The 13,425-nt window shown below is 40.1% G+C and overlaps 1 protein-coding gene across 1 annotated transcript; it reads left to right on the plus strand.

Annotated features, from left to right (window-relative positions):
• The first annotated feature begins 10,770 nt into the window (after window positions 1-10,770).
• LOC117746104 (E3 ubiquitin/ISG15 ligase TRIM25-like) lies at window positions 10,771-11,938 on the plus strand. The gene is given in 2 exon segments (XM_034554958.1): window positions 10,771-11,817; window positions 11,819-11,938. Coding segments are annotated over 2 exon segments (990 nt in total). The 5' UTR covers window positions 10,771-10,870; the 3' UTR covers window positions 11,862-11,938.
• The last annotated feature ends 1,487 nt before the right edge of the window (window positions 11,939-13,425 follow it).

Consider the following 13,425-nt stretch of genomic DNA (forward strand, 5'->3'; position numbering starts at 1 on the left):
TGAATAACCATTGGACTTAATACAAAAGCCATCACGGAGTAATCTGCTGCATTTACTGAGGATCAGCGTGTGGAGAACAATGACGGTTTAATCCTAAAATGATGACCTGTTGCCTGGACGACTGTAATTATGATTACCGGAGCTCGTGGTGAGACATTTCATTTACCACACACACGACAGAAAGTGAACGTACAGCGTTTTCAGGATTTTAGCGTCGAGCTTCTCATCTACCTGTGTCGGTGTCTTTGAACACAGAGTTTGTGAAATATGAGCAGATTAACTCAAATGTTATGATTTATTTCTAGGAGCAAAGGAGAAGGAGAAGCACGTCACCTTTCTGCATAACCGGCTGTTAATAGGTGCTAGTTGCAAAGGTAAATATTACTGTACTACATCTCAGAGGTAAATATTGTACTTTTTACTGTACTACATTTCGGAGGTTAATATTGTACTTTTTACTCCAATACATCTCAGAGGTAAATATTGTACTTTTCAGATGACAGTTTTTCATCCCCTTCCTGTTCAGGTAAAACCTCGTATCTCCAGATGTGTTGATGTTGAATGTTTGTGACAAACTGAAGGATGAAGTGTTTCCTTTAAGTGTTGAGCAAATCCTGCTATTTTTCCAGCTGGAAAAAGTCCAGTCACAAAGCTGAAAACATATTGTTTGTTCTTTTTCCACGGCGACGCTACAAAGATATGCTGATCTTATAGAACATGATGCATTGATTGAGGATAACGGGCATGTCGGTCACAAGTAGCTGACACTTTGAGTTGGGCCTGTATAAATAAGCGAATACGATTAGGAGCTCCGAATTAGAGTTTTATAAGTGGAGTTTTGATTCTGTAACAAATCCCCCACATGACTAAAGAAATTTAAATAGAACATGTTTCATTTGTTACCTCTGGGTTCATTCTGAATATTTTTGTTCTGATGACGGAGGTTTGACTGAAACACAACAAGGTTACTTCTGCCTCCAAAAGCCCCATAAAGTAAAATAATGTAAAACCCACTTATGATGCTATACAAAATTACTAGAAGATTCAGCAACTATCACAGCAACACTATAAGCCCACGTAAGAATATTATACTAGTGCTGTTACAGTAAGACACACAAAAGAGACATGGAACATGCAGAAGGTCATTTTAAAGATACCAAAACGTTATGAAGATCAGCACAATGTCCGCATCACAGTGGCAATAACATCAACTTCACCAAAGCACACCTGCTGTACTAACCTTTGCCTTTACACCTCCTCCTCCTCTTCCTCTTGGACTTTCCCTTCACATCACACTCTGACCTCTCCATGTTTCTGCTGAACGTCCCAGCATGCACCGGTGTGCCACTCAGGAGATTCCTTCTTCCGTTAATTTAAATTTTTTTTCCCCAGTAGTTTGTCCTCTCTATGCTCCTTCTTGTTCTTCTTCTTCTTGTTCTTCTTCTTGTTCTTCTTGTTCTTCTCCTCCTTGTCTAAAGCAAAACCATTCAGGGAGGTTTGAGAGTGCAGCTCTGCAGCGGGAAGCCCTCCACACTGACTGACTCCCCCCCCCTCACTCCCCCTACCCTCCCCCACCCCACCCCACCCCACCCCACCCCACCCCACCCCACCCCACCCTCACCCCACACTGCTGCTGGTTTTCGGAGGCAGGCAGCTGTTCAGACTGTGACATCATGAGGAGAGGAAGAGCTCTGGTTCACGCTGTGATTCAGCATCACTGATTCAAAGTCACTCAGTTTGGGGGAGTCGTGCTCAACGGAAGGTTTGCAGGTTTTAACGGTTTCCACTATTTCGTCTGGAATATCTCAACAATCATTTAATAGAATTATCATAACATTTGGTTACATATGATGATGTTTGAGATCGGTCCTCTGTATATATTTATATTATTTACTTATTTTAATCCCAAACACAATGTTTTCCCCAAACCTAAGTAAGTGGTTTTGTTGCCTGAACATAAACGTGTCTGTTTCATGGTAAATATCTAAATAGTAAGATCCTTTACTTCAGTAAAAGCACTAATAACACACTATAAATATTCTATTACAAGTAAAAATCCTGCATTAAAAATGTTATTTAAGTAAAAGTATGTAAGAATCAGGAAGATTTACTTGAAGTATCAAAAGTAAAAGTATTCAATCCAGAGATACGTATGTCCCCTGTGACTGATTTGTCCAAGAAATTCAAAATAATTCAATACACTACTTTGAGTAAACGTAAACACGTTCCACCATCATTCATAATAACTCACAGAGTTAATACCCTATATTTCGGTTGTACACTGCAATAATTTCTTTTTTATTACGCTACTTTCACTGACTTTTATTCAGCATTAAAAAGACTGAAAAGTAAGTTATAACGATGCTCCAGCTGTGTTGTTTCTGCAGCAGCAGGAGACGAACTGAGCTTAATGCAACGTGTATCTCCTTTGAGTCTCCTGCTCGGTCTGCAGGCTGCAACATGCATTTAAAAGGCTGACGTTACAACGAAGAAGGCAATAAATAGAGTTAATTTATTGCGATTGTTTCATGCATTTAATGTGCGATTAAATTAAAAACCCCAATTAAGTTTCAACCCACCAGACGTTCCAAGAAGCATTAAATATGTCATGATGAATTTTGCGGAAAATGTGAAAAAAAATCATACGGAAGTAATGTAGAATATTAGATAGAGTTGATAATGGAGTTGTAATGCTTTACTCAGTGTACACATGAAGAGCTGATTATATGTAATGTGGTACAAGATTATTTTACCAACCTTGAAGTGACAAGAAAAACAGTGAAAAATTGACTTTTATTGGTGAGAGTCATAAAATAAACCACAAAAAACAATGTATTTTCTTACAGACATCCTGAAACCAGACCTTCTGCTCCAACTATCTCCTTCACCAATTTGCATCGAGATGCCATATTTGCATAATCTCCCCTCACTTTCCAATTAACAGCAGCTGTTTAATCCCTGTCAGTCACCTTCCTCACGCTGATGAGGATCTGTCTGCGTCACACGTCCAAACTGAGATCCCAATCGTCGCCTCTTTATTGTCGCTATCATCACATTTCATCACGTCCCACCTCCTCCTCCTCCTCCTCCTCCTCCTCCTCCTCCTCCTCCTCTTCCTCCTCCTCCGTGGTCCTCGTGGTGACTGGCTCCCTCTCCGGAGGATTATTTTAGGGGTGCTGTAACCTCTTTGTCTCTTATTTATCAGTAAATCTGAGCGCAGCGGAGTGAAAAGGAGGAGAACAAACTAAAATCCCCCTTGTTGATTTGACTTATTCCCATCTGTTGCTGTAGAAGTGTGTGGAATTGGATTTAATTGTATTTGTAGAGCGACATACATTTTTGAGAAATGTATATATATATATTTATTTTTCATTATCAGCTCGTTGCATGCATCTTTTCAAAAATAAATTACGTCTTCACAGGAAAGAACTCAGTTAGGTTAAAGAAAAGATGGAGAAATAATTAGTTAGGTTAAGGGAACAAAACGACTCGGTTAGGTTTAGGAAAAGATCATAGTTTCAAAATAAAAAGTTAAGACAAATAAATCAACATTGATTTCACATTTCACACATATATATATATATATATATATATATATATATATATATATATAGATTCAGCTATATTCATTCATATATATGTTCAGCCCACGGCTTCACTCTTTCTTTATTTGTTCCCCCCAAGTCCAGTTACTTTTTCTCTGTATGGCAACCCCGAAGGGACATATCATCTCCAATACCAAAACACATTATACAATATATATATAATAATACAAATTATATACAGTATATACTGTATATCATTTTTACGTCTCAAATCGACTAATGTTACTGGAGCTTTAAGGCTCCTCTGAACTCTGAAAACAAAAACACACAAAACCGTGAGAGCAGTAGCATGTGAGCATTAGAGGGAGCGGACAAAATAATGTGAAAAATAAAAATAAAGCAAATGTGGAACATAAACGTCCAGCTTTTCTGATGTGTGCACCCATTTAATAGAACAACAACATCTCCTCCAGACATCTAATCTGTTAGGGAGACATGTGAAACTCTATTAGTGCGTCTGATGAAAAACAGATAGATGGTACTGTATTTCAGCCCGTGGCAGAATGAACTGCTCTCCAAAAAATGAGCTCGACATCCCAGCAAATAGGACACTGTTGCTGCGCTCCTCGGGCCAAACGTCATACTTTACATCAGCTCACTGTTCACATTACAGAATTAGCATATTTATGGGTTTTTTCCGTCTGTCTCATCAACACTTTCTTCTTCTCAGACCAACACTTACTTTGCCTGGTTTGGTGTTTTCAGGTTTTCAACTGTTTCTGTTGATTCGTAGATTGATTTAATTAATCTGCCAACGTATATATTCACAGTTTGTATAATATCCTACAGTACAAATGTTTTTTGTGCGTTTTCCTTCTTAATTCCAGCCACACGTGTCATTTTCGGCTCCTTACATGCACACCGTCTTTTCAAAATAAAGTACCGTCTTCACAGGAAACAAACAAAAGTTAAGTTTAGACTCTAAATTACCATAATTTACTAAATGAACATCATGCTGTATTGAAGAAGTCTTGAAACTAGAGATTGAGACCAAAAACTCATGTTTACAATATTTACTGAGGGAATAAATCAAGAGAGAAGTAGAGTCATTTTCTCATAGACTTCTATACAACCAGAGGAGTCGCCCCCTCGTGGACAGGAGGGAGAATGCAGATTTAAGACATGAAGCATTGGCTTCACTCTTCAGAACCGGAGGTTGTCGCCTGAGTAGGTCCAAAACAAATCATAATTTGTGAAGTCAGAGAGACCTTGACCTTTGACCTTTGACCACCATAAACTGGCCAGGTCATCATATATTCCAGTTGGGTGTTTGTGAAATTTCCTCCAAGGTGTTAATAGTCAACAGTGCCACAATGTTTTCCAATTACGTTACATTACAACTCTTTCCCCCTGTTGAATTGTGGGTAAAAAAATTCAAGGAGACAGTTTGTTAAACATTATACCAAACAAACAGCTTATAGCAGCGCTGTAGAGCCCCATAGAGCATCACTGCAGACAATATATTGTTATTATGATAATATACAGTATTAGATTATTAAAAACAAGAACAACAGTTTGTAGTTTCTTTCACCGTCCTTCCTTCCTTCTTTCCTGTCTCCTTTTCTTATTTCTGCATATAATGTCTTTTCTGCGTTAATGCACTGCTGGATGTTGCTTATTTTTTTCCTTTCTTTCTTTCTTTCTTTCTTTCCTCCTTTCCACTTTACTTTCTCTGTCTACTTTTCACCCACCTTGTCATCCTCTGTGTGTGTGTGTGTGTGTGTGTGTGTGTGTGTGTGTGTGTGTGTGTGTGTGTGTGTGTGTGTGTGTGTGTTTGTGGATGAGGGGTGCGTTCGTTTCTTCTTTATTTTTGAGAGCGACACCGTGAAGTCAGCCACCCTGGTCACGCTCGAGTGAGGTGGCGGGGAGTTTCATTACGCCGTGAAATAACGATCATCCCCGCGATTAAGTTGATTAGATTTCATGAATATTTGAAAGGCGAAACCAAATTGATGATTAAATATTTACTTGTGGTTTTCCTTCACGACAGTCTGGGAGATCATATCGCATTTCCCAAAAGACTGACTGTACTGTACTGAAAAGTCTCCAACATCACATCAGTGCAATTATAATTTAATCAGGTTAATTAATATAAGTTTTAATTACATATAGTTCAAGTTAAGTATCTGATTACACGGGATGGTTGCGGTTTTATTGCATTTTAAAACTGCAGTAATGATAATAAAAAGAGGTGGAAACCCCCACAAATATTCTACTGAACTAATGTTGATATATATTATTCATGTAACAATAAATAACCATCCATCCATCCATTTTCAATACCGCTTATCCTCATTAGGGTCACGGGGGCGCTGGAGCCTATCCCAGCTGACATAGGGCGAAGGCAGGGGACACCCTGGACAGGCCGCCAGTCCATCGAGGGCACATGTAGGGACATACAACCATTCACTCTCACATTCACACCTATGGGCAATTTAGAGATCAATTAACCTGCAGCATGTCTTTGGACTGTGGGAGGAAGCCGGAGAGCCCGGAGAGAACCCACGCTGCCACAATAAATAACCGATGCATATATTTGTCCAGTAAAAGTACTAAAAGATTACACCTGTATTCAAATTATATTTGAAGTCTGAAAGTAAATAGTATTTGTGACCGATATATTATGATATATTACATGAATACTGTGCATACTGTAATACTGTGAGTGTTATTGTAATACTAATGTAATGTAAAAGCAGCATTTCACTGAAGTGGAACTTATTTTAACTCTTTCATATGCTGTACATTTGGAGAGTTGACTTATTGTTGTTGCTTTTGTGAACGATTTAATTATTTTACTTAAATAAAACTGTGAGAAGTTAAGAGGGGAAAAAGGTTGTTTTTTCTGGTGAAATATGAAATATAAGTGGGAACCATTCTTGTCATCAATGCATTGTATTTTAAAATCTTATCAGATGTTGTTTTATGCTTTGTGATTTCCTTCCACAAGGTTTCCTCTTTTTATTCATAAATGTACAGCAATTTGAGCTACATTCTCTGTAATGTGTGATTTAAATAGAGATTATTATTTTTATTATTATTAATAATGGGTAAAATCTTAATCTGAAAAGCATCTAGTGTCAAACAATATTGTTTAACATGAAAACAGTTAATAATATAATTATTAATCTAATATTTGGTGGATGATTATGCTCCCATAATGCTTTTGGAGAAAGAAAGGAAGTATATTGTTGCCTTTTTTTGGCCAATATTTGTTTAAATTTTTGGTCAAATTGTTGCCATTAACAATGTGCTGAATCAGCTCATAAAGTTCCTTTTTAAAGCGAGTTAACCTTAAACTCCCTCAGAGCTGCGTCGTAGGACGTGGAGCACTAGCGGCTCCAAGTGGCTGCAAGCGGTACGTCAATTCAATTCAATTCAGTTTATTTTGTATAGCCCAATATCACAAATTACAAATTTGCCTCAGAGGGCTTTACAATCTGTACACATACGACATCCCTGACCTTTGACCTCACATCAGATCAGGAAAAAGTCCCCAAAAAATAACCTTTCACGGGTAAAAAAGGGAAGAAACCTTCAGGAGAGCAACAGAGGAGGATCCCTCTCCCTGGATGGACAGAAGCAATAGATGTCATGTGTACAGAATGAACATCATTACAAAGTTACATAAACACATTACATGAATATGATAATGTATGAATGGACCTCCAATCCATGAAACAGAAGGAGGTAGAGAGGAGGGGGGGCGGGGCATCAGCAGGGCCAACGCGGGAGGCCGGCTCACCAGGCATCAGACACCTCCAGGTCCAATGGACCCTATGAGACATGAAGTCACAACGACTCCGGGGAGGAAGCAGAGTTAATAAGGTGCAATGGAGAGATGTAAATTCATCCATAAGGAGAGAGAGAAGAGGAGATAGGTGCTCAGTGTATCCTAAAACATCCCCCAGCAGCCTATAAGCCTATAGCAGCATATCAAGGGGCTCGACCAGGGCAAACCTGATTCAGACCTAACTATAAGCACTATTAAAGAGCACTATTAAAGTCTTAAGTCTATTCTTGAATGAGGTGACTGTGTCTGCCTCCCGGACTGAAAGTGGAAGCTGGTTCCATAAAAGAGGAGCTTGATAACTGAAGGCTCTGGCTCCCATCCTACTTTTTAAGACTCTAGGAACCACAAGTAGCCCCGCATTTAGTGAGCGCAGCTCTCTAGTGGGGCAATATGGTACTACAAGCTCCTTAAGATATGATGGTGCATCACCAATCAAGGCTTTGTAGGTGAGGAGAAGAATTTTAAATGTGATTCTTGATTTTACAGGGAGCCAGTGCAGAGCAGCTAATACAGGAGTAATGTGATCTCTTTTCTTAGTTTTTGTGAGTACAAGAGCTGCAGCATTCTGGATCAACTGGAGAGATTTAAGAGACTTATTAGAGCAGCCTGATAATAAGGAGTTGCAGTAATCTAGTCTGGAAGTAACAAACGTGTGAACCAGCTTTTCTGCATCTTTTTGGGACAAGATGTGCCTGATTTTTTAAATGTTAAGTAGATGAAAAAATGCAGTTATTGAGATTTTTTTTACATGGGAGTTAAAGGACAAGTCCCGGTCAAAAATAACGCAGAGATTCTTTACAGTGGTGTTGGATGCCAGGGAAATGCCATCTACAGAAACCACATCACCAGATAATTGATCTCTGAGGTGTTCAGGGCCGAGTAAAATAACTTCAGTTTTGTCTGAGTTTAACATCAGGAAGTTGCAGGTCATCCATGTTTTTATGTCTTTAAGACATTCTTGAATTTTAGCGAGCTGGTTGGTCTCCTCTGGTTTGATCGATAGATATAATTGAGTATCGTCTGCATAGCAATGAAAGTTTATGCAGTTTTTCCTGATAATATTGCCAAAAGGAAGCATATATAAGGTAAATAAAATTGGTCCAAGCACAGAACCTTGTGGAACTCCGTGATTAACGTTGGTGGTCATTGAGGCTTCATCGTTTACAAATACAAATTGAGATCGATCTGATGAATATGATTTAAACCAACTTAGTGCGGTACCTGAAATGCCAATCGACTGATCCAGTCTCTGTAATAGGATGTCATGATCAATGGTGTCGAAGGCAGCACTAAGGTCTAATAATACCAGTACGGAGATGAGTCCTTTATCGGATGCAATTAGGAGGTCATTTGTAATTTTCACCAGTGCTGTCTCTGTGCTGTGGTGTTTTCTAAATCCTGACTGAAACTCCTCAAATAAACTATTCTGATGTAGAAAGTCACACAATTGATTTGCGACTACTTTCTCAAGGATCTTAGAGAGGAAGGGAAGGTTAGAGATCGGTCTGTAGTTAGCCAACACCTCTGGATTAAGAGTGGGCTTTTTCAGGAGAGGTTTAATTACAGCTACTTTGAAAGAATGTGGTACATGCCCTGTTAGCAAAGACACATTAACAATATCCAGCAGAGAGGTGCCAATTAAAGGCAACACGTCTTTAAGCAGCCTCGTTGGGATGGGGTCTAAGAGACAGGTAGACGGTTTAGTTAGTAGAAACCGTTGAGGACAATTGGTCTAGGTTAATGGGAGGAAAGCCATCCAAATATACACCAGGGCATACAGCCGTTTCCAAGGCCACTCCTCTTGAGGACAGATTGGCACTAGTTGAGGGCAAGAGATCATCAATCTTGCCTCTAATAGTTAACATCTTTTCATTGAAGAAGTTCATGAAGTCATTACTACTGAGGTCTATAGGAATACACAGCTCCACAGAGCTGTGACTCTCTGTCAGCCTGGCTACAGTGCTAAAGAGAAACCTGGGGTTGTTCTTATTTTTCTCTATTACTGATGAGTAATAGGCTGCTCTGGCATTGCGGAGGGCCTTCTTATATGTTTGAAGGCTGTCTCGCCAAATTAGGCGTGATTCTTCCAGATTGGTGGAACGCCATATGCTTTCGAGCTTTCGTGAAGTTTGCTTTAGGTCGCGGGTCTGAGGGTTCTACCAGGGAGCAAACCTCCTTTGCCTCACTGTCTTTTTCTTCAGTGGGGTTTATCGAGTCTAGTGTCATTCTCAGTGAGCCTGTAGCACTATCGACAATATGATCAATCTGGGACGGACAAAACACAACGTCACACACAACGCAATAAGAGAAGCATGTACACAATATCACGGGAAAGGCACAGGCAGAAGCATCATGATTATATATGAATATCTTATTTTCATACATTTAAACTACTACATTCCAGAAAAATAATAAAATAATTCACACGTGTGTTTGTTTTACCTTTTTGTACGTTGGGCGTACAAACATACCAAATCATATTGACATGTATTGAAAAAAAACTGGTGACTTTGTTTTAGCTCTTAAAATGGTGTGCATTATTTTATAATCTACAAAAATCACAACATTTCATAGCATGAGATTTGTGATGATGGTAATATTCACAAAGACTATTGAATTCATAATCGTTTTAAAGGGTTGACCCCAACACCTCCATGCAGTAAGACATGTAAGGGATTATAAGGGAGCAATACATTATATAAATGGCCTTATAATGGAATCTGTAGAGTATAGGTTTAAATGCCTTTGACGTCCTCTCAAAGACTCTTTGGTTTGCAGCTCAACATTCCTAGTACAGTGAGTCATTTTACATAGTGAGTCATAAACTGTTAAAGAGGAACGTCTTAAGTCTACTCTTAAATGTGGTGACTGTGTCTGCCCCCCTGGACTGAAAGTGGAAGCTGGTTCAAGAGGAGCTTGATAACTGAAGGCTCTGGCTCCCCATCCTACTTTGATGTTGACGGCAAAGTGATCATCCCTGATGGACAACACCTCCCACCCCATGCAGGACACCCTGGCAGCTCCGCATAGCTCCTTCAGTTATTATTTATATGTCTCTTGAGTGCACTTTACCCCTTTTGCTGGTGTAATCCTGTACATTTTCCCACTGAGGGACTAATAAAAAATTATCTTATCTCATCTTATCTTACTGTGAGCAGAAAGAACATTGAGTCAGCACATTGCCGTGATGTCACAATGTTAAATGACAAACGAGGACAAAACACACCCAGAGTTTGTCAAACCGCTCCTCATTCTGGAATGAAGTAAAGCGTGTAAACCCATCCTTCTTTGTGCTGACCTTTGAACACCGAGCTCTGGTTTGTTTAAATAATCACCTGTTCCCTCCCCTTTCCCCGATCTGCGAGTCGAGTTTGTGTTGTCGCCAAGCTGATCGAGTGAGAGAGCTGGAAGTCGCTGCAGTTTAGGAAAGCAGAATAAAGTTTGGATTTGGGCCCAACTTTTAAAGGTTTAAATGACAATGGCTCAGGCAGAAGTTCAGATGGAGATGGAAATAATTTGCTGTTCGCTGTGTCTGGATCTACTGAAGGAACCGGTGACTATTCCCTGTGGACACAGCTACTGCATGAGCTGTATTAAAGCCCACTGGGATAAAGAGGACGAGAAGAAACTCCACAGCTGCCCTCAGTGTAGGAAGACCTTCACACCGAGGCCTGTCCTGGTGAAAAACACCATGTTAACAGATTTAGTGGAGAAGCTGAAGAAGGGACTCCAAGCTGCTCCTGCTGATCACTGCTATGCTGGACCTGAAGATGTGGCCTGTGATTTCTGCACTGGGAGGAGACTGAAGGCCTTCAAGTCCTGTCTGGTGTGTCTGGCTTCTTACTGTGAGAAACACCTTCAGCCTCATTATGATGTACCTCCATTAAAGAAACACAAGCTGGTGGAGCCCTCCAACAAGCTCCAGGAGAACATCTGCTCGCATCACGATGAGGTGATGAAGATTTTCTGCCGTACTGATCAGCAGTGTATCTGTTATCTCTGCTTAATGGATGAACACAAAGGCCACGACACAGTCTCAGCTGCAGCAGAAAGGACCGAGAGGCAGAGAGAGCTGGAGGGGAGTCGACTAAACATCCAGCAGAGAATCCAGGACAGAGAGAAAGATGTGAAGCTGCTCCATCAGGAGGTGGAGGCCATCAATCTCTCTGCTGATAAAACAGTGGAGGACAGTGAGAAGATCTTCACTGAGCTGATCCGTCTCTTTGAGAAAAGAAGCTCTGATGTGACGCAGCAGGTCAGATCCCAGCAGAGAACTGAAGTGAGTCGAGTCAAAGAGCTTCAGGAGAAGCTGGAGCAGGAGATCACTGAGCTGAAGAGGAACGACGCTGAGCTGCAGAAGCTCTCACACACAGAGGATCTCAACCAGTTTCTACTCAACTACCCCTCACTGTCACCACTCAGTGAGTCTACAGACTCATCCAGCATCAACATCCGTCCTCTGAGCTACTTTGAGGACATTACAGCGGCTGTTTCAGAAATCAGAGATAAACTACTGGACTTCCTGAGAGAGAAATGGACAAACGTCTTACTGACGGTGATTGAAGTGGATGTTTTACCGTCACTATCAGAGCCCAAGACCAGAGCTGGATTTTTAAAGTATTCACGGGAACTCACACTGGATCCAAACACAGCACACAGACAGCTGTTATTATCTGATGGGAACAGAAAAGCTACATTTATGAGTGAACATCAGTCTTATTCTATTCACCCAGAAAGATTCAATGATTATATTCAGGTCCTGAGTAGAGAGAGTCTGACTGGACGTTGTTACTGGGAGGTGGAGAAAGGTGTCGGTGGAATTCATGTAGTAGTAGCATACAAAGACTATAACACTGTCAATGTGAAATTTGGAGATAGTGAGAAGTCCTTTGCATTAGGTTTTTTCAAACAGCGTTATGAATTTAAACATAACAAAGTCCAAACTCCCGTCTCAGGCCCTGAATCCTCCATTGTTGGAGTGTACCTGGATCACAGAGCAGGTATTCTGTCCTTCTACAGCGTCTCTGGAATCATGACTCTCGTCCACAGAGTCCAGACCACATTCACTAAGCCTCTCTATGCTGGACTTCTTCTTTGTGGTCCACCTGGAAGCACTGCTGAGCTGTGTGAGTTGAAGGGGGCAACACTTGTCAAATAGATAATGTGTGAACCAGAATTTTTGCGGTTGGCTCTGTGGTATCCGGTGTTTGCTTTGGCTGTGACTGCTAATGCTATAACTAAGCCTGCAAAACCAAATAGAAATGTAAAACTACAGGGCCCTAAAAGGGAAACGGGCAACAAATGTGCTCTTTTTTTTGTGTGGCCAATGTCCCTTTAAGAATTCTGTATACCAAACATTAATCTTAAAAAGATGAGGATTTTCCTAGGAAAAAAGGGTCGGAGATTGAGATTCCACAACTGAAAAGAGAATCCTTTAATACACTGAAAATAATTTAAATATTTTATAACATTGATATAATCCCTGATAAATACGTCACTAAAAGTCCTGTTTTTAAATATTCCATTCATATATTTGCAGTAAACGTAAAAAAATGTTTTGAATCGGGCCATATTGATGGATACCTTTTTCTTTGCTTTTATTGTTGTAGGTCTGACATATACTCTTTTTTTCCCTTTTTTTTGAGGATATTGATGGTGAGGTTATATATTACCTATTTTTGATGCGAAGTATACTAGCTCATTTGTCAGGTATGTTAAGTGCAGTACTCATGTAAATGTACTTTCAATATGTTTAAAGGCAGGATGTTTTATTATTGAAGCAGTTGAGCTGAAGCTTAAATTATAATTTAAACAATAAGAATCATCGGCTCAGTGTCTATTGTGACCTCCATTGAACTTTAATCTTCTTGCTCCCTGACAGCTATTTGCAGATATTAAGTTCTCCACTAGAGGTCCCTCTTTACGGATGTATTCCACTGTCACATACTGAGGGGTGCTTTAACACACTGTAACTCAAAACTAGCAGCCAGACCTGCACCCAACATTAGTGTGGGGGAATACATATTT

The sequence above is a fragment of the Cyclopterus lumpus genome, chromosome 17 (genome assembly GCF_009769545.1).
Source record: "Cyclopterus lumpus isolate fCycLum1 chromosome 17, fCycLum1.pri, whole genome shotgun sequence".
NCBI lineage: Eukaryota > Metazoa > Chordata > Actinopteri > Perciformes > Cyclopteridae > Cyclopterus > Cyclopterus lumpus.